This window comes from Dermacentor andersoni, chromosome 4 (genome assembly GCF_023375885.2).
Source record: "Dermacentor andersoni chromosome 4, qqDerAnde1_hic_scaffold, whole genome shotgun sequence".
Lineage (NCBI taxonomy): Eukaryota > Metazoa > Arthropoda > Arachnida > Ixodida > Ixodidae > Dermacentor > Dermacentor andersoni.
The window spans coordinates 204,762,400-204,784,028 of record NC_092817.1 but is presented as its reverse complement, the minus strand read 5'-3'; the positions used below and the strand labels follow the sequence as shown (position 1 = coordinate 204,784,028).

Below are 21,629 nucleotides of genomic sequence, written 5' to 3'. Positions count from 1 at the left end.
TGACAGGTTGTAAACGGATGGCCTGCAGTGCGTCCAGGTGTTGGCAAGTCGCGATCACATCGTTAACGGTATTTGGATTTTTGATCGCCAGTTCGTTGAACGCGACGTGGGCAATGCCCTTTAGGATATGACGAACAGGATCAGATTCCGTCATGGTGGCGTGAACACGGCGACAATGGGCGAGGACGTCCTCGAGATAAGAGGTGTATGTTTTCCCGGGAAGTGGCGGGCGTCCATCAAGCTTTTTCTTGGCGACCTCAGAGCGGACGTTGCGAGCGCCAAAAATCTGGCGATGCTGGTGGTTGAATGCCGCCCAGACAGGCAAGGTGCTCTCGTGGTTGAGAAACAGAGTCCTGGCAACGTCAGTGAGATAGAATGCGACGTTGCGAAGCTTGTGCATGTCATCTCACCGGTTAGACTCACTCACGCGGTCATAATTGTCCAGCCAGTCATCAACGTCGTCGCTATAAGTCCAGTGAACATGGTGGAATCGCGCTGCCGCGTGCTTACGGTCCATGAAAGAACGGTCGGTGGGGCAGAGACGGTGACGCCGGAGGCTCCTGGAGGATCTTCTTGGGGCATCCTGGCGGAAAGGTGGAGCAAGCGGTGGCCTGAACGAAGCTCCAGGTAAACTAGAAGGCGTAGAGGACCAAGGGATCGAAAGCAGCTCCCACCACTTGCGAGACAGCTCTTATGCCTCAACGGTTTACTGCGCCAGTCGCGCGCTGAAGACGATGACGCGAGTCATGATGATGAATATATATAGATGAAGAAGATGAAGTGGTAATATAATGCTCACAATATCTTGTGTGTCGCAAGTGAATATAAAACTGCAAGGAGGATTGGCATCAAAATATTGCGCTTCAAATTTCTTGTCATATATGCTAGCGTTTCATTCCGCATTGCGGTATGAACCCTATACTTCTGAGGAGCAGCTTCCATAATTACATGATAAATGTTGTGACTAGGTGAAAATGCAATATAGTTAAAGTATAGCGTGGCTTCAGGTGTCAGATGTGATGGAAAGGTGACATAAGCATGAGCACAGGCAGGGCAGTGCGCGAAAAAGACAACGAACCAAAGCACAAATTGGGATAGGCACCATCCTGATTTTCATATCCCTTCAATCCACGTGGATTTTGCATGCGGCTATGCGTATACTTGCACAATGAACCAACTACCTGAAACCAAAGCTTTTTTCCGACTGAAGTGGTTAGGTGCGCTAAAGTAAGAACAATTATCGTACTTTACAGAATCGTACCTTTATCTCAAAACTAGTGCATATGCGTCTTTGAAGAGTAATACCGTGCCTGACTGTGCACTCCATATTAATTCCAGAAATTTATTACGTGCATAAATGCCCTATTTCATTTTGCCTTATGAAAACTATGTCTGCAGAAGCCAATAAACCAAGGGGCTTTTGCTTGATTAACACTATATCGTGACATGCTGACGAAAAAGACGCTAAGCTTGGTCCGAAGAAGACGATGCTCTGGCATTCGCGCGCTATCTGCCATCTTCTCAGCTGCTATACTTATTGTGAATATCCTGTAAATATACTTCTCACTTCTCTTGACCCCGTAACGTTTTTGGTGGAGGATTGCGGGATCAATATCAAAACGAATTTGCGCACGGGCGCTCCTTGGCTGCATCTACCATGCCAGTTCAAAACGAGAATACTTCGGGCATGTCGGAACCCAAGCCCACCGTCATTCTAGCACAACCGCGCGTCCAATGAAGCTTTTCTGGCACAGACGACACTGATGTTGAATACTGGCTTCAACTATATGAGCGGATGAGCACCAGCAACCACAGGGACTGCACGATCCTGATCGTTAATATGATATTTTACCTCGCTGGAACCGCATACATCTGGTTTCAGACCCACGAGGAGGAACTTACTAGCTGAGAGATTGGTAAACAGAAAATCCAGGATTTTTTTTGCTAGCCTGCTGGATGACAGCGTGCCGCCCAAGAAAGAATTGCTTCGCGTGTCTTGACGTGAACTGAATCCTACTCCACGTACACCCAGCACGTGCTCGCTTTGTGCCGCAAAGGAGATCCAATGATATCCGAACCTGATAAAGTCGCACATGTCCTTAAGGGCATAGCAGATGACGCCTTCCTCCTTCTCGTGTTCAAGAATTCTTCCACTGTGAAAGCCATTGTTTCCGAATGCCAGCGGTTTGAAGAAGCCAAGAGTCGCCGCACTGCCCGCTCATTTCACCGCCTTTCCTACACGCTGCAACGTCCACCTGCGAAGACCTCCGCAGTCCGCACACGCCCATGACATAGTATAGATCATCCGATGTGAAATAGAAGCCGCAACTGCTCTCACGACTCCAGCCCATGGCAGTGACAATTGCCAGGCGACCGTCTCACTGATCCAGTCCATCGTGTGCCAGGAATTGGCCAACGTTGGCTTGACCAACGTCTGCTCAATCGATCCGACCACATCCGTCCAGCAGTATCATACGCAACCACAACCTTAATGCTCCTACGTGGTATTGCAACCCCGCCGAATTGCGCACTCCAGACGACAGGCCTATATGCTACACTTGTGGCGGCATCGGCCATATTTGACGTCACTGCCGCTCTTCATGGAATTCAGGCCCCTGGTCCTACCACCTATCCCACGGCCTTCTTCCTGCACCTTACTTACTTACTTACTGCACCTTACTTCCCTCCGCAAACCCGCAAACACAGCCAGTAAATTCTGGCGACAATTCGTTGCGCACCAGATCTAGCCGCTCTCCGCCACATCACCGCTTCTCCCGATCTCTGCAATCTCGTCGATCACCGTCCCCTAGCTCCGTTCGACGGACACTTCCGGAAAACTAACGGGTGCGGCACCTGGAGGTGATGCTGCCAAAACGACCCGATTCAAAAATCCTCATCTGTCCTTGCCCACACACCGGATCCTCATCGAAATGAAGGTAGATGGGGTACCTGTTACGGCTATGATTCACACTGGCGCTCACGTAGCTGTGATAAAGGGTCAGCTTCGGAATTGTCTCAAGAAAGTCCTCACTCCTGCCACGCCGCCTGTGGTCCGAGTCACAGACGGTGGAACACCAGCCGCTATTGGCATGTGTCCGGCGCACGTGGTTGTAACCGGATATCACACTTCTGTTTTAATTTTCTACAACACTTAGAGAGGGGGCATTTCGACCTAATCCTGGGACTGAACATTCGGCCTACACAATCCGCTTTGGTAGTCTGTTCTGCTGGTGTTGTGCAACACGCTCTACCTGCTGCTATTGACTCTCCCAATAGTGCTATTAGACGACAATGTTCCACCGAGCATTTTCACCTCCCTCACCGTGCTGTTACATACATAGGTGTTTCACCCATTCCACCTGTACCAGACGTTGACTACATCCTATCCCCTAATGCGAAGTCCAGCTCTCGCACAGCGTCACTTTTCCTCACACCGTCATTACCATTTTGACAAGTCCTGCATTTCGCTGGTGATGTTTGGATTTTGTACACAAGTACTCCCGCGCGGAATATCCCTGGCGCAAATCACGCCGGCCCGAAACTTCTACATTACGGCTCCTCGTGTGCAACTCTTGTGTCACCTCCTGCCTCTTCACACTAGAATGCCACAATGAAAATCATTGCTCCCGACCTTCCACCCCAGCGTGCTCAAGAACTACGTTGCCTCCTTGCCTCGTACTGGGACATATTCGACCTTGGAGAGCGCCCTCTAGGACAGACATGTGTCATAAAACATCGAATAAACACCGTTGATGTGAGCCTGATCCATCGGCGATCCTCCCGGCTCGCGCCAATTGAGCGACACATCATCCCACATTAAGTTCACAAGGTGCTTTCTCGTAACATCATTGAACCTTCTTGCCGCCCATGGTCATCCCCTGTTGTACTAGTTGAAAAGAAGGACAACAGTTGGCGATTTTGCGGGGATTGTCGACAACGCACCAAGGTAACACAGAGGGGTGTCTATCCGCTAGCGGGCATTGACGATCCCCTAGATTGCCTGCATGGAGCACAATATTTTTCGTCCATAGACCTTCGCTTCGGCTACTGACGAATTGCCGACGATGACGTGGACCGCGACAAGACGGCTTTGATTACTCCCGATGGCCTTTATCAGTTCAAACTGATGCATTTCGGTTTATGTAATGCCCCGGCCATAATTGAACGAATAATGGACGCCCTCCTAACGGTTTCAAGTGGTCGATCTGCCTGTGTTACCTGGACGACGTGATCGTTCTTTCTCCGACTATTGCGACGCACCTTGAACGCCTGTGTACATCCTATGTGTTTTCCGTCAGGCGGGGCTACAAGTTAATTTACCGAAATGCCACATCGGTTGTCGTGAAATTTCTGTGCTTGGCCATCTCGTTGACTCTTCTGGTGTACGCCTTGATCACGATAAATTATGGGCAGTGGACGTTCCAGTGCCGATATGTGCCAAGGACGTTCGCTGCTTCTTGGGTCTCTCCTCCTACTTCCATCGGTTTGTACGAAATTTTGCGGACGTTGAGCGCCCTCTTAATCCACTCCTCGTTAAAGATGCCACCTTCTTTTCGGAGCTGGTGCTTTCACCGAGCTCATTGGGCTGCTTACTTCCCCTCCCATTCTCGCTCACTTTGAAGCGTCCGTTCCAGCAGAAATTCGTATTGGAGCGGTATTGGAGCTATCTTGGTCCAAAACAACGGCGAGAACGTGTTATTGCCTGCGTCACCCGCTTTCTTTCCCCTGCTGAGGGCAAGTATTCTTTCACCAAATGCGAGTGTCTGGCTCTCGTTTAGACAGTGGGTAAATTCCGCCCCTATTTGTACAGCTGGCAATTCACAGTCATCACTGATCACCAATCTCTTGTGTTGAATTTTGTCACTGAAAGATCCTTCCGGGCGCCTTGGCCGCTGCGCTCTGCGCCTTCAAGAATAGAACTATTTAGTTGTATACAAGAGCGGTCGGGACATCAAGATGCGGACTCTTTGTTGTGCCATCCTGTCCACCCACCTGACGTTTCTGCAACCGGCATACCTGTCATCATTCATTCTCTGGCTGCTTTTTGCGATATTGGAGCGGGAAAACGTCGGGACGCCTCCTTACATTACTTTATTCAACGGCTTACTTCAACGACGCCCGATCGTTCCATTCACATGTTTGAACTTCACAATGGCATATTGCACCGCTCTAACATGCGCGTAGAGGGCCCTGACTCACTCTTCCTTGTGCCTAAGCATCTGCGTCAGACTGTTCTCGCCTAGCTTCATGATGTACCGACTGCCGGCCACTTTGGCGTTTCACAGACTTATCACCGCGTTCGTCGGCGCCTCTTTTAGCCTGGTCTATACCGTGACCTCTGCCGTTATAGCGCTGCTGCATGTGACCTTTGTCAACGATGCAAAAAGCCGACCACACTCCCTGCTGGTCGCTTTAGACCACTTGACGTACAATCTGAACCATTATTATGTGTAGGTGTTGATCTTTTAGGCCCTTTTCCTACCTCTGTCTCGGGAAACAAGTGGATTGCTGTACGAACAGACTACGCCACCCGATATGCAATCACACGGGCACTTCCGACAAGCTGTACAACCCATGTCACCGACTTCATTATAGAGAACGTTATCCTTCACCACGGTGCTCCTCGACAGCTGCTCACCGACCGAGGCCGCTACTTTCTTTCAAAAGATGTCAATGACGTTGTACACTCATGCGCGGCTAAGCACAAACTTGCTACTGCTTAGCATCCACAGACGAACGGTCTAACCGAGCGTCTCAACCAAACCTTTGCTGAAATTCTGTCTATATATGTCTCCGCTGACCATCGCGAGTGAGACGTTGCACTTGTAAGGAAGTTTATTGAGCGAGTCCAACAAACGGGCGGTAGCTCGGAACAGTGAGCATGGAGAACAAGATGGTGGTGTTCGAGCGCCGGTCTCGTGCCCTCCGCTCTTGATGATGATCGGTATGTTTTCCTCATTACAATTGCCCCCGTCGAGAAAGGTGGAGCCATCCTGGCGATCTAACAGGTGGGTACAAGAGGGTCGAAGTACGGCTTGAGGCGGTCTACGTGAACAACATCACGTCCACGTCGACGACGGTCGCCTTGCAGCGTAAGAGGCTGAATGACATAGTTTACGGGGGAAGTACGCTCGACGATGCGGTAGGGACCATGATAATTTGGGAGCAGTTTGGACGACAAGCCAGGGGCGCAGGGTGGTACAAGCAGCCACACAAGTGCTCCAGGAGCGAATGTTGCGGCCGGAGAGTGATCATCATCGCGGGCGTTTTTCTGGCGTTGTTGGTCGGCTGTAGTAAAGCGCTTGGCTAGCTGTCTGCAATCTTCAGCGTAACGGGCCGCTGCTGACACGGGCGTGCACTCTGAGGTATCTGGTGCGTATGGCAGCAACGTGTCGATAGTGTGCGTCGGCTGGCGACCGTACAAAAGGAAGAAGGGGGAAAACCCGGTTGTGATTTGCGTAGCGGTGTTATACGCGTATGTCGCAAATGGAAGAACCAGGTCCCAGTTTGATTGATCAGATGCAAAATGTGTCGCAAGCATGTCGCCCAGAGTCCGATTAAACCGCTCAGTGAGACCGTTCGTCTGAGGGTGGTAGGCAGTACACGTCCGATGTACAATGTTGCACTGGTGGAGAAGTGCTTGAATTGCATCGGAGAGAAATACGCGGCCATGGTCACTGAGGAGTTCGCGAGGAGGACCATGCCGAAGCACAAAACGCTTGAGGATGAAAGAGGCGACGTCCTGTGCTGTCGCCGTGGGAAGAGCAGCGGTTTCGGCGTATCGTGTAAGGTGGTCGACAGCAATCATAGCCCATCGGTTTCCGGCCGTGGTCAAAGGTAAAGGTCCATAAAGGTCAATTCCAACGCGGTCGAATGGGCGTTCTGGGCATGGAAGGGGCTGCAATGAACCTGCGGCAGGATGCGGTGGTTTTTTCCGTCGCTGACACTCGTGGCAGCCGCGAATGAACTTGCGGACAAAGCGAAACATTCCGCGCCAGTAGTACCTTTTCCATAAGCGTTCATAGGTCTTGAAGACACCACCGTGAGCACACTGCGGGTCGGAGTGAAAGGAAGCGCAGATTGTAGAGCTTGTAGAGCGAAGCGTTCGAGGGATAACTAGGACCCACTTCCTACCATCTGGCGAGTAGTTGCGCCGCTACAAGAGGCCATCACGGATGCTGCAGTGCGAAGCTTGGCGTCGCAGTGTTCGAGTGGTCGAAAGAGTGGGTGCCCCGGATAAAACGTCAAGAAGCGAAGCGATCCAGGGATCGTGGCGCTGTGCAGAGGAGACGGTGGCGACGTCAAGAGCTGACAATGGATGGTCTATAGTGGATATGGACGCAGCTTCGGTGGATAGTGGTGACCGCGACAGTGCATCAGCATCGGTATGCTTGCGTCCGGAACGATATATAACGCGGATGTCAAACTCTTGAAATCGAAGAGCATAGCGGGCAAGGCGACCTGACGGATCCTTCAACGAAGACAACCAACATAATGCAGGATGGTCCGTAACTACATCAAACGTGCGGCCATATAAGTAAGGGCGGAACTTCACAAGCGCCCAGACTATTGCCAAGCACTCTTTCTCGGTGACGCTATAGTTTGATTCAGCCTTGGTGAGCGTTCTGCTGGCGTATGCGACGACATACTCTGCGAACCCAGGCTTTCGTTGCGCGAGAACAGCACCGAGGCCGACACCGCTGGCGTCTGGGTGCACCTCAGTTGCGGCCGTAGGATCGTAGTGGCGCCGTATAGGTGGTGACGTCAGGAGACGGCGAAGGGTGGAGAAGGCTTGGTCACACTCAGAAGACCATGCCGAGATATTGGAGGCGCTGCTTAGTAGTTGGGTCAAAGGCGCAATTATAGAGGTGAAGTTGCGCACAAACCGACGAAAGTAGCAACATAACCCTATGAAGCTTCGTAACTGCTTTAGAGTCGTCGGTTTGGGGAAGTCAGTCACGGCACGTAATTTAGCTGGGTCCGGAAGCACACCATCCTTTGATACAACGTGACCAAGAATTGTAAGTTTTCGCGCAGCAAAACGGCACTTCTTGAGATTTAGTTGCAGCTGAGCGCTTTTCAGACACGTCAGGACATGGTTGAGGCGTTCGAGATGGGTTGCGAAATCTGGCGCAACGACAACAATGTCGTCGAGATAGCAGAGACACATGTGCCACTTCAAACCCCGCAGAACCGAGTCCATCATGCGTTCGAAGGTGGCAGGTGCATTGCAGAGGCCGAAGGGCATGACATTGAATTCATATAGACCGTCAGGCGTGACGAAGGCTGTCTTTAAACGGTCGGCCTCTGCTAAAGGCACCTGCCAATACCCGGAACGCAAATCTAACGACGAAAAAAACTCGGCACCTTGTAGGCAATTAAGGGCATCGTCAATTCTGGGTAAAGGGTACACGCCTTTTCGAGTGACCTTGTTTAGGCGCCGGTAATCCACGCAGAAGCGAATCGATCCATCCTTTTTTTTTTTAACGAGAACCACAGGGGATGCCCACGGGCTTTGTGAAGGGCGAATAACGTCGCGTTAAGCATATCGTCAACCTGGTCGGTGATAACTTGACGTTCCGCGGTGGAGACGCGGTAAGGGCGTTGTCGCACTTGCGAGTTGGAGCCGGTGTCGATGTTGTCAACAATGGTAGAAGTTCGGCCAAGGGCACGTTGGGCAACATCGAAGGAGTCGCGGAACTGGTAGAGCAGCTGGAGAAGAGCAGAGCGTTCAAATGGGGACAGTCCGTCTGCGATCGACGAATCGAATAGGGCAGCAGCTGGAACATCAGAAGGGGTAAGAGCACTGATGACGTCGAGGTCGCGTCGAGCTAAATCTTGCTTCACGGAAAAAATTTGGCCGATATCAATGGGTTGCACGCATCCTAGGGATTCACCTTTAAGCAGTCTGATGGGATACGGAAGAGGATTTGTGAGGCAGAGAGCGCTTGTTCCATTCGAAATAGAGAGGGTCGAATAAGGCAAAAGAAGTGGCTTCCGATTTAGAAGAAGGCGTGATAGTTCAAAGAATGCAGCTTCATCACATATGCTGTTGCAGAATACGGGGAGCAAAACAGCTGCTGTCGGCGGAATTTCTGTGTCTTCTGTGACGACTATTTTGTGTGCGGCTTGATGAGCGGGGTAGTAGGACTGGTCACACAAGGGGAAGAGCTCCAGTTCAGATCTGGCACAATCAATAACGGCGTGATTATACGATAGAAAGTGCCAGCCAAGTATAATGTCGTGCGAGCAAGAGGAAAGGACGATAAGCTCGACAATGTAGTGCTCTTTAGCTATAATAAGTCGAGCAGTGCAGGCAGCTATAGGCCGAACAGGGTCTCCATTCGCTGTACGTAAGGGCATCATCTCAAGAGGCGTGGTCACCTTCCGAAGCTTGCGGCAAAGTGTGGCGTCTATAACAGAAATGGCAGCACCGGTATCGACAAGAGCATATGCACGGATGCCTTCTACGAAAACTTCGACAATATTCGACGGCAAAGTTCGAGGACTTGAGCATTTCGACAGCGCAGTTCTTGCCTCACGAACTGCAGAGGGTAGTTTCCCTCATTTTCAGGGGCTGGTCGACGACGCATGGGCGACAAGGAGCGGCGACGGGGTGAAGGTGAGCGACGAGACGTGGGTTGCGGATAGTCACGTGAAGACGTGCTTGTTTGGGGACCCGGACCTTCATAACGAGAGCGGGGACGATCTATGTAGTTCGGTGAACGGGCGTCTGAGTATCTTGGCGCGCGACGGTGGCAGAATCGGGCGATATGACCAGGGCCACCGCATGCAAAACAGGTCGGCCGGTTGTCGCGCGTTCGCCAGGGATTTCCAGGGATGGGAGCAGACCATGTTACGGATGGCTGAATCGGGGCTGCAGTATACGACACACCATAGGGTGGTGAGGGCTGTTGAAGCTGCTGCCGCTTTACTACCTCAGCGTAACTAAGAGGCGCGGCGACAGGTTGCTGCTGAATGGGCACCGGCATGGCCTCGGAAATCTGCTCTTGAATGACGTGTCGAAGCACGGGAGCCAACGGGATAGGTCGCTGCAGTTGCTGCTGTTGTGGGAGCTCCTGACGCTGAGCAAACGGCAGGAGAGACAACTGACGGGCCACCTCCTCACGCACAAATTCTTTCATTTGTGCGATAAGGTATGACTGGTCAGGCATGATGTCCAGTGCAGCGAGCGGTTGATTGTACGTCTGAGATAAACGTCCGGTGAGAGCCCGCTGCCTTCTCAACTCGTCATAGCTGTGCTAAAGAGTTACAACTTCAGACACAGTGCCAGGAGACTTCGCAAGAAGCATCTGAAAGACATCGTCGTCGACGCGCTTCATAATGTGCTGTATTTTGGCACTTTCGCTCATTGAGGCATCGGCGCGCCTGCAGAGATCGAGTACGTCCTCAATAGAGGCGGTAAATGTTTCATTCGGTTCCTGTGCCCGTGTGCGCAGCCGTTGCTCGGCGCGTTACTTCCGCACGGCAGGGCGACCGAAAACGGCAGATATTGCCTCCTTGAAAGCAGACCAGTTTTCAAATTCCGATTCGTGGTTCGTATACCACAGCTTCGCCACGCCAGCCAAGTAAAAGTTCGCGGTACTCAACTTAGCAGCGTCATCCCACTTGTTGGGTCCACTAACTTTTTCGTAGGACGACAGCCAGTCCTCGACGTCCTGGTCTTCCGTACCCGAAAATACCGGGGGGTCTCGCTGGCGAACGGGGCCGGGAGAAACGGCGGCCGGGAGAGGTGGCGGCTGTTGGGCTGCGTCAGCTTGCATGGTCGAGTGCAACGTGCGGGATCGGAGTTCCAGGGTGCCGACGATGTGCGTACCCAGCACGATCCACCAAATGTAAGGAAGTTTATTGAGCGAGTCCAACAAACGGGCGGTAGCTCGGAACAGTGAGCATGGAGAACAAGATGGTGGTGTTCGAGCGCCGGTCTCGTGCCCTCCGCTCCTGATGATGATCGGTATGTTTTCTTCATTACACACTGCCTTTCGTTACATTCGCCTATAATTCGTCTCGCCATGATACCGCAGGCTTCTCTCCATTCTTCCTCTTGTTTGGCCCCCGACCGTATGCTAGCTTCCGACATCGTTCTACCTGCTAGTTTAAATTTCACATTCGAGTACGCCCGTCAAGCCATACTCAAAGCACAAGAAGCGACCGACGCCGTATTGTGGAGCCGCAGGACAATCAGCGGCGCTTATATGACGCCCGCCAGCATGACGTCTATTACACGCCGGGTGCCCTGGTTCTCCTTTGGTCGCCGTCGTGACGCGTTGGCCTCTCGGAGAAGTTACTTTCACGCTGCTCTGACCCTTACCGTGTCTTGCGTCAAGTAACTGACGTGACGTACGAAATCACCCCTCTTGAGCCAACCGTGGCTCAGCATCGCTCCGACGTGGTCCACGTCGCGCGTCTTAAGTCATATCACTCGACCACCTCCTAACCAGCCCCGACCCCGTGTTTCAGCCGCGGGAGTCATCTGACAAAATGACGATTACGACGTCGTTCAAAGTTAGGCCCGAAGAAAACGCTTCAGACCGAACTCCGTATTTCGCGCATCTTAAGTCGTATCATTCCACCACCTCCTAAGCAGCACCGAGCCGGTGCTTCAGCCGCCGGGGGGTCATGTGAGACGCTGGCGAAGAAGACGTCGTTTTAAGTTTGGCCCGAAGAAGACGCTTCGGGCCAAACTTAAACGCTGGACATCACGCGCTGTCTGCCATCTTGTCAGCTGCTAGAATTATTGCAGATATCCTGTAAATATACTTCTTGCTTACTTTAACCCCGAAGTAATATTGTAGCACTCTTCAATAAAGCACACTAAACACACTGGTTTATTGTGGGCGAACTTCTTCCCTGAAACTCAATATTAAGCATTCACACACTTTAAAAGAAGAGTTAACAGCAGCCTATTCCACAGTCAACCGCGTCTCTCCGCCGAACTCACTTCTCCCGCGCCCCGAAGGCCAAGAGCCACGCCGTGGCTTCTCATTGGACGGCAGACTCGGGCCCTGCCGTGAGCGCGTGCACGGGAGACAGGCGCTGTATCGCCATGCGCGAGGCGTTGCTTGCGCTCTTCTAATGGCGATGCGACGAGTAACGGGTTTTAGCGATGAGACGCCTGGAAAGGTGCCTCACGAGAGTGCTCGTACCTGGCATGTGGAGAGCTCTCTGCGGCATTAGTCCCCCTCCGAAAACGCATCGTCCCGATGCGTACGAAACAAACTTATCTATAGATGTGTTTGCATTGCCTGTTGTAGTAAGGCTTTATGCGGGCTACGTGTACGACCTCTGCATGGATGTGCCGCTTTGATCGCTCTTGCTCATGAAGGATGACTTCGTAATTCAGGTCACCTACTCGGCGTAAGGTCCAAAGTATCGGCGAAGGAGATTTTCATTTAGTCCGCGACAACGCACTGGTGTCCATACCCACACTTTGTCGCCCAAGTGGTACTGAACTTCTCTGCGGCGCAGGTTGTAGTAGCTTGCGTCCCTACGTTGTTGCTGGCGGATACGGAACCGTGCCAACTGCCGAGCTTCTTCAGCTCGTTGTAGGAAATCGTCGACGTCGTACGGGTTGTCGTTGTCATCATCTACCGGCAGCATAGCATCCAGTGTGGTTGTTACTGTGCGGCCATAGACCAGTTGAAATGGATGACCTGGGTTGTCTCCTGTACTGCCGTAATATAGGCGAAAGTGGCGTAAGGCAAGATTGCGTCCCATGTCTTATGTTCGAGGTCGACATACATGGACAACATATCGGCCAGGCTTCGGTTTAGAGGTTCCGTCAGGCCGTTTGTTTGGGGATCGTATGCAGTGCTTTTTCTGTGACTGGTGTGAGTCATGTTCATCAAACATTGCATCAAATCAGCTGTGAAGGCTGCTCCTCGATCGGTAATCACGACCATTGGTGCACCATGTCGCAGTACTATGTTACAAACGAAGAAATTTGCAACTTCAACTGTCGTTCCTCACTCAAGGCAGCCAGTTTCAGCATATCGTGTTAAATAGTCCGTCGCTACTACGATCCATTTCTTCCCTGACGATGATGTTGGGAACGGGCCAAGAAGATCCATTCCAACTTGTTGAAATGGAGTCTTTTTGTGGGTCTATGGGCTGAAGAAGTCCGGCCGGTTTCACGGGTGGTGTATTGCGCCTTTGACATTCGCGACATGTATTCACGTAATGCTGCACCGACGCTAACAATTTAGGCCAGAAGTATCTGAGACGAATTCTGGCGAACGTCCGGCTGACACCTAAGTGACCCGACGATGGTTCTTCATGGCAAGCTTCCAAAATTTCTGGTCGCATGGCTGACGGTACGACGAGTAAGAACGTTTCCTGGTTGCGTTCAAAGTTTCTCTTGTAGAGTGCATTATCTCGGAGGCAAAATGACAATAAACCTCTCATAAACATGCGTGGGACTTGGACGTCGTATCCTTCGAGGTGTTTGATGAGTGGGAGCAATTCTGTGTCGGCCCATTGACGCTCGGCGATTTCCGAAGCTGTAATCGCTGTAAGAAACGGGAAATCTTCTTCTGAAGGAGTCGACTCCACTGGTAAGCGCGACAAGCAGTCAGCATTGTTATGTTTTCTTCCAGACCTGTACACGACAGTACTGTCGTATTCATGGAGCCTGAGGCTCCACCTCGCAAGTCGTCCAGATGGGTCTTTTAGGTTTGCCAGCCAGCAAAGAGAATGGTGATCGCTGACTGCACGGAACGGCCTGCCGTAAAGGTATGGTCGGAACTTGCTGATGGCCCATATGACAGCCAAACGCTCCTTTTCCGTCGCAGAGTAATTTGTTTCAGCTTTCGAGAGAGTGCGGCTAGCATACGCTATGACTTCCTCTTCGCCATTTTGCCACTGAACTAAAACCGCGGCGAGGCCGAGATTGCTTGCATTTGTGTGGACTTCTGTGTCCGCTGTCTCGTCGTAGTGGGCGAGGTTCGGTGGGGCTTGCAATCGTTCCATTAGTTCATTGAACGCAACCTCTTGTTCAGCATGCCACATGAAGGGTACATCTTCTTTAGTCAGTTTTGTCAGAGGTTCGGCAATTTTCGAGAAGTTTCCTACAAATCGCCTGTAATAAGCGCATAGTCCCAAAAATTGCCGTACCGTCTTCTTGTTTGTAGGCTTTGGAAATCGTGCAACGGAAGCAGTCTTGTCGAGATCCGGAGCAGTACCTTGCGCGCTAGTTACGTGACCCAGGAAACGAAGTTCTTGGAATCCAAACTGGCACTTTTCCGGTTTAATGGTTAGTCCTGCCGAGCGGATGGCTTGAAGCACTAAACGCAGCCTGTGTACATGCTGGTCGAATGTCGCAGAAAATACCACTACGTCGTCTAGGTAAACTAAGCATGACTGCCATTTAAGACCCGAGAGGACACTGTCTATCATGCGCTGGAATGTCGCCGGCGCACAGCAGAGGCCGAGTGGAAGCGCTTTGAACTCATACAGGCCGTCTGGGGTTACGAAAGCAGTTTTTTCACGGTCTCTTACGTCTACTTCAATTTGCCAATATCCGCTTTTGAGATCTAATGAAGAGAAAAATTTTGCATGTCATAGGCGATCCAACGTGTCATCAATGCGGGGAAGGGGGTATAGATGCCGCCTGGTCACACTGTTCAATTTCCGGTAATCAACACAGGATCTCAACGTATTGTCCTTCTTTCTCACAAGGACTACCGGCGACGCCCACGGGCTGTTTGATGGCTGAATGACATCGTCCTCAAGCATCTCTTGCACCTGACTCTTTGTGATCTCTCGTTCAACCGGTGACACTCGGTACGGATGTTGGTATACTGGCCTGGTCGCTTCGTCTGTTATTATACGGTGTTTAACAATTGGTGTGCGCCGTACCTTTGACGAGGTGGAGAAACATTCTGCGAATTCACTATAAGGTCCCCCATCATTTCTTTCTGGGCTGGCGTCAGACTTTCGTTGATCGCAACTGATGTTACGGCGTCATGCATAGTTTGGACAGCAGGTGGCCTTGACGCTAAGCTACATACATCTGTGACCGCAGTAGCGCTGTGCAGGAAGGCGATGGCTGTGTTCTTTGCGACGTGCTGAAATTCACTTCCGAAGTTCGTCAGCAATACATCAGCACACCCATCGCGTAGTTGAACAATTCCTCGTGCTACGCAAATGCCTTTTTTCAACAGTAGCTCGACGTTGGCTTCCGCTATACCTTCCGAGTCATCGAATGCTTCGTTTCTTACGCGAACCAGCATGCTGCATCGTGGTGGCACGGTTATGTCATCGTCGGTAACCCGCAAGGCAACGCGTTCTAGCTCCTCCGACTCTTGCATGTCTATAGCCTGCTTCCTAGAAAATGACCCGCTAGAATTCTGCAGGTTGATTATGGCACCATTTGTTAGGAGAAAGTCCATTCCGAGCATCACATCCTTCGAACATTCTGGTAGCACGACAAAATCAGCGACGTAAGAAAAACCCCGAATTCCGATTCTCGCTGTACATCTACCCAGGGGCGTAATGAGGTGCCCACCAGCCGTACGTATCTCGGGTCCACTCCATGGCATCAAAACTTTTTTTCAATTCCTTGGTGAGTGCATATCTTACGACGGAATAATCGGCACCTGTGTCAACTAATGCACTCAATTCATGACCGTCTATTGTATAGCGCAAGTCTGCAGAAATTCTCTGTTCACTTATCTTATTCATCCGCTTCTGTTTGTCGCGGCTGCTCGGTAAACTTGACGGAGGATCTTGGCTTTTTCGAGCGTCAGCGGCCTCGCCTCCACTAGTAAGGGACGACACGCACACAACCTAAAACACTAAAATGCCGCCAGTTATTTATCTTCAATGTTTATAGAAGCCATAAATGTCGAATAGACTTAAGTTATCACACGTGTTCGCAAGTGTTCAAACAAGCGGCCACGCTCTCATTGTCCTGTCAATACAATAATACTGATACCAATGCATCCACACTAAAACCACTAATTGCTAATCGTCTTGCCATATCCAAACTATTTTTGAAAGGTTAAACAGACATCCCACAGGGTTACACATGTTGAAACACGTGGCACTAAAGGATGCTCTAACTATCCTACAATACCAAATATACGCGAAACACACCTGCGCACACGAAAAAAAAGGAAACGATGAAAAGAAACCTAGTGAACTACAATTTGCAAATTAATCTGCAATCTGCAAATTGTCTACATCATCTGCAAATTAAAATATAGAAGTAAGCTAAAAGCCGCCACGGAGCTCTGGAAATACATATCTGTCCGCCACCAACATCACTGAACAGTTTGAAGATGATAGAGAGTGCCACTTGTGGACATCGCGCACATTATTTATAAAAGAAAATGGCCAGTGGCCTTAGGGTGGGGCACGTGCAAAATCCGCGAAAAGACAAGTTTGAAGAAGGTCCTTATTTCTGCAAGTCCAGTCACAACTATAAAAGCCATAACATCGCCCTATCACTATATTTGGCATGAAAGCTACGAGCATGAGCGATGGCTACGTTGTATCCAGGCAGGCGCAATCGCGCGCCATTTGAACTATTTATGGAGCTTCTCTGGCAAATTATGCGTGTGCATTTGATTTTATTGAAATCAGAAATGGCAATACTTCAAGTACCAACATATAAAGTTGTTTTTAGTACAAGGATCTATACCACCGGTATTTTTTTTTCGGTGGCGCTAAGTGTAATATTAATGAAAGCTGGCGCATAAATGACCACTGTGTTTCCAGCGCTCCATGGTGCCTTTGGGAGGGCCTAATTACAAAAGGAAAGGGAAGAAAATTAAAATGTTAGTGATGCAATGTCGCAGCGAATATAAATGGTGAGCAGTTCATGTTTACTGCAGAAAAAGCGCATTGACGCCGCATCAACAAGTCGCCGGAACTGGCCATACAAGCATTGATTATGCAGCTTCTATTATAGAGTAGATGGTCTGCTAGAGTAAAGTGATGCGTATTGTTCATTTTCCTAAAGACCATGTCCACTGTCAAACATTCAGTTCCAACGAGAGTTCCGGTACAAGTTCAGTTACACTGCATCACTACCGATGGTGCACAGCAAACCGGCTTGCCTGTGCTTGCATTGCAACTTCCGGCACCGCAAAAAATGAGCATATTTTCTTTCTGTGAAATCATTGCAAGGAAAGGACGCGGCAACAACGGTAACAGAAAATTGTTGCTTGGGAGCGTCAGTGGTTCATTTGGAAGTGCCGGCAGCTACAAATTTGAAGTGAAGCGTAGAAGGCCTAGCGACCATATCGCTAGCGAGCGATCAGAAACGCTGAAAGTGTCGGCGACGCCAGAGCGTAGCCGCGAACACTCCTCTGTCGCTGAATGGCCCTGGCGCTAGGCCGCAAGGTGATTTAGCAAGGAGATTCTCTTTGCGACCCAGAGATCTTACCGTTTGCCAGCAACACCGATATCAACCGGCGGTCCGCGCACTGCTAACGGCCTCGGGCGAGTTGCCTTGTCGCTAACTTGACGCGCCTTCAACTCCGGTGCCGTTGGCACTATAAGTGGTTCCAAGAAAATTCACTCTCCTTACGAAGGAACTGCTTTTGGTTGAGTCTGGGATATGTAGAGATGGAGCAAGTGATCGCTTACTTGAGTTTGGACGGCGTTTACGGCTTCTCCACGAGTAACTATTATTTCGCTGAAACACTGAACCGTCGTTGTCAGCTATTGTTTTCTCACCATAGACAGCAATCCTCGCGCTTATCGAGTTCTTTTACATAAAAAAGCTCTTACAGTGGGTCGATATTTTTAAAACCGTACCGCAACACGTCTGATGGTATTCGCTTGCGTCGGCGTCGTTCCTGGCGTAACCGAGCAAACGAGCACAACGAAAGATGAAAGCGAACACGGAGCGCTGCGGAAAATGAAAGAAGAGCGCGGGAGGAGGAAACTGAAGGAGGAGCAGAATGAAAACGGCCTGCGCATGCGCTGAGTGGCCGACGGCCGCGGCATCCGCCACCACACTCTTAAACAAATGTACACGCTTTGATATGGATATTTGCCCCAGAAGAATACTCGTCATCTGTTTTGCTTGCTTTTCCTCTCTTGAAAACGCTGCGCTCGCTACTTTCCTGTCGAGAATGCTCTGTCATGCTGATAACGCCTATGCCATTCGTGACTTGGGAAGTACCGGGCTCGCATCGTTAATAAAGGGTTTTCGGACAAGAAAGATGACGATTATTGTTGTATGACAAGATACGACCCAAAAAGTGGAATTTCACTATATAGTGCACCTGGGCGATCTCATCTGCATTTTGAGGGTGGGCGGGTGGGGGTGCAGGTTGACGTGAGGTGGACAGGGCTACGTACATAGGCGCCGTCGGGTGAGGTCAGTCCGCGGTACCAGCGTGTGGCGCTGGCGAGCGGCTACCAGTTAAGGCTCGATATGACGGTCCTTAGGTGTTCTGGCCGCTCACACTGGTGGCAGGATTTCGCCGCAAAGAAGGGCCGCTCTCGTCCTTCGTTGAAAGAAACCGTGAGGAGAAAAGCATAGTGCCGCGCAAGATGGGCTGAGCGGCGACGATGGCTACGATATGGCGCCAGAGTAGCGCGCGTCGTCTGTATGCAAACAAAGCAGCGTTCTCTTCCTAATAAAAACTGTGTACCGGTATAATACAAAATATAGAGACGTGAAATGAAAACACATATAGAGCGGCGCTGAGGGACTACCTTAAGGACTACCTTAAGGGACTACCTTAATCGTCGACACCTAAATTCGTCCATTCCGTGATCGCAGCCTTTTCACTGTATTCCATATTCATACTTGAGAGAAACGACAAAGAAAGACAGGGTAAACCGGCTAATGTTACAGTTTCATAAAATTTAAAAAGAACGTGATCCCTGCGGCCCCACGTTCGTTTAGGATTTGCCGCACTTGCTCACTTAGGGCATTGAGGGCCGTTTTTCAAGAGCACCCCGTGGGCAGTGCTGGTTCCCCATACTGGAACAGATTGACCCATTTCCATGCACTTCATGTGTGGTGGCTACAGTTCACCACTTTTCTACACCATGGCTAAAAATGACCCTGTGTTCAGTAGAACGGTTCTCCTTCGCGCGTCGTCTGCGTATACAGGGAAGAGTGTGTGTACATAGGGACGATAAAATACGTGTTCGATGATATAGGAATACATGGTCGAGGAAGCGCAATCAAAGGTGTATGGGCAATTGTGCTATTGTCAGAAAAGACCAAGCGCTGAAGGCATTTCTAAAGCTTCTATTCAAGAACCTCGCACTACAGCTTTAGCGGTTTCGAACGAGTGCGGAGCTATTTCAGAGGTTTAAGCTAATCCGTAGTTTTATTCGTATATTTGTTCCAGCGAAGTATCGTTTGAATCAAATAAATAATAAGTTTCAACATCCTGAAGCACACAGGCTAAGTATGAGAGACGCAGCAATGGCGCATTCCGGAATGCTTTTTGCACCACTTGAGAGTCGTTAATGTGGCCTAAAACTATTTACACGAATGTTTTCTTTTACGACCCCATCAGAGCGCGCCCAATATGACCGATAAACGACCACATCGTCAGTAACACACAGTGATAACCACTGAGCCATCACGGCGGGTAAGAACTCCGCTTCGAAGACGGATGTTCCAGTGGCTTTTCAATTCACAACTCCCATCTAAATAAGTTTTCTTGTCGTTCGCCTTTCCTAAAGCTTCCTAATATCTGATTAAAACCGTTGTCGCCGTAGCTGGCTATATTTCGTATATTTCAGAAGCAAAGGAACATACGTTTCCTTAACATGAGTCTGGTGAGAGTCAAAATGATATCAGCGTGAAGAAAACGAGACTAAGGATGAGGAACACAAAGAAACACAGACTAGTGCTGTGAAAAATACTCGCATGGAGCCATTCTCTGCTTTCTACACAGATTTCTTTAAATAATCTAGATTGTAATTCGCCAACACGGCAACGCCAACCTTTTCCTTTTTTTTGGGGGGGGGGGGATAAAGCTATACCACTGAAATTGTTCTGAATGGTCTCTGCTGCCTTTGTCCCAAAAAGGCCTCCCAGCATCAGGATGAAACCGCCTTCTTTGTCTGCCTGCAATAGCCTTAGGCTTCTTTCTCGTAAGCATTCCGCTATCTTTTTGAAAAGTGGGGCTTAGAAGGAGGTTTTGAACTTACTGTGCGCCTCTGTGCGCCTCTGAACAGGACAGAGAATGAGTTGCTAGCAATGGAATCGACTGTCTGCTGCGCTAAATTTCGCTCAAATAGAAAACGCGGCAACCTTGGAACCTTTCAGATTCAGCGACCGAGCATGGTGCAACACGTAGGTGACTAAAAACTCTGCAAGCGCCTGCACAGAAATCTTGATCTCTTAATTTGCGCAGGGTTCATTTGCACCGTCGCATCGCCAGCTTATCACTATTTCACCGCTTGCCATCGCACTATATATTTCACCGCCGGCACGAACTTCACGTCGTACTGGTCATTCATTAACTGTCGCTTGCCCAAAAACGCGCACTGTCACTTTTTGTCCTGTTTCTCCCCTCGTGTAGTTGTAGACTGGAACCGCCTTCCTTACGACATTGCAGCCACCACCAGTTCATCTGCATTCACGAAAGAGGTGTCAGCGATTCTCTCACCCTAACTAATATTGTTTAACTATTGTTCTAATCCCACCCTTTATGTAATACCCCCATGCGTGGTCCTTAAAGAAAGAAAGAAAGGAAGGAAGAAAGGAAGAAAGAGAGAAAGAGAGAGAGAAATGAAGAAAAGGAGAAAGGAAAAGTGGGCAGAGATTTAGGAGCAGGTAAATAGATAACTAATAGGAGTGTATGTGCTTACAGAAACGCACCATAGAGACTCGAAAGAGCCGCCAGTGATTGGGATTTATGTTTTCGAAGGGTGCAACAGAACTGAATTGGAAAGAAAAGGACGGGAAGTCGCAATACTCATCCATCAGGGATCCAAATGGAAAAGAGAAAATTCATGATGTCAAGAGCATCTTTCGTTATCTGCACTATGAGTGGAAAGAAAAGTTGGCTGGGTGTAACGTATTTGTGGACAGGAAATTATTGCGAATAATTGAGAAGAATCAAGAGTTAATGGAATGCTTAAGCGCTGGTATTAAGAGTTTCTGGAATGATGTCGGAACTATCGTTATTAGGTGACATGAATGCCGACATACAGCATCTAGATTGTTATATTGATAACAACACGAAGTCAATGCAAGATCTTTGTGATCAGCATAACGTCCTTAAGGTGAATACAGGACCTAAGTGTGATGCGCAGAGCATGTGGGAAGTGAGAAACTGGCAGTCGATCATTGATTACAGTCTGATGATAAAAGAAATTTAGGATAAGTTGACAAAAATGGTCATTGACAAAGAAGGCTTTAGCAGCACAGGGAGTGAATATAAACGCATAATTTTGAACATGAGATATGTAGCTAGGAAAGAGAGTAAGGGGCGCAATATCTTCAGTACACATTTCAATGCTGAACAAGTAGCACATAAGTTACTGGAGTCGAGGAAGAACTTAGCAAATGGCCAAACAACCAGTGGGAATAGAATGAGCTTCTAAGTCCAATAACCACAGAAATACCGAAACAAAAGAAACATGCTCGGTGGAGGGGAACAAAATGAACCCAAAAACTGGTG

General features: G+C 49.7%; 1 protein-coding gene across 1 annotated transcript in view; it reads right to left on the bottom strand.

Moving 5' to 3' along the window:
* LOC126538381 (transient receptor potential cation channel subfamily M member-like 2) overlaps nucleotides 1-21,629 on the bottom strand; it is a 385,593-nt gene that overhangs the window by 293,179 nt on the left and 70,785 nt on the right. The window contains exon 4 of the mRNA XM_072287697.1: nucleotides 1,455-1,469. Coding sequence (XP_072143798.1) covers nucleotides 1,455-1,469 — 15 coding nt within the window. The remainder of the gene's footprint in view (nucleotides 1-1,454; nucleotides 1,470-21,629) is intronic.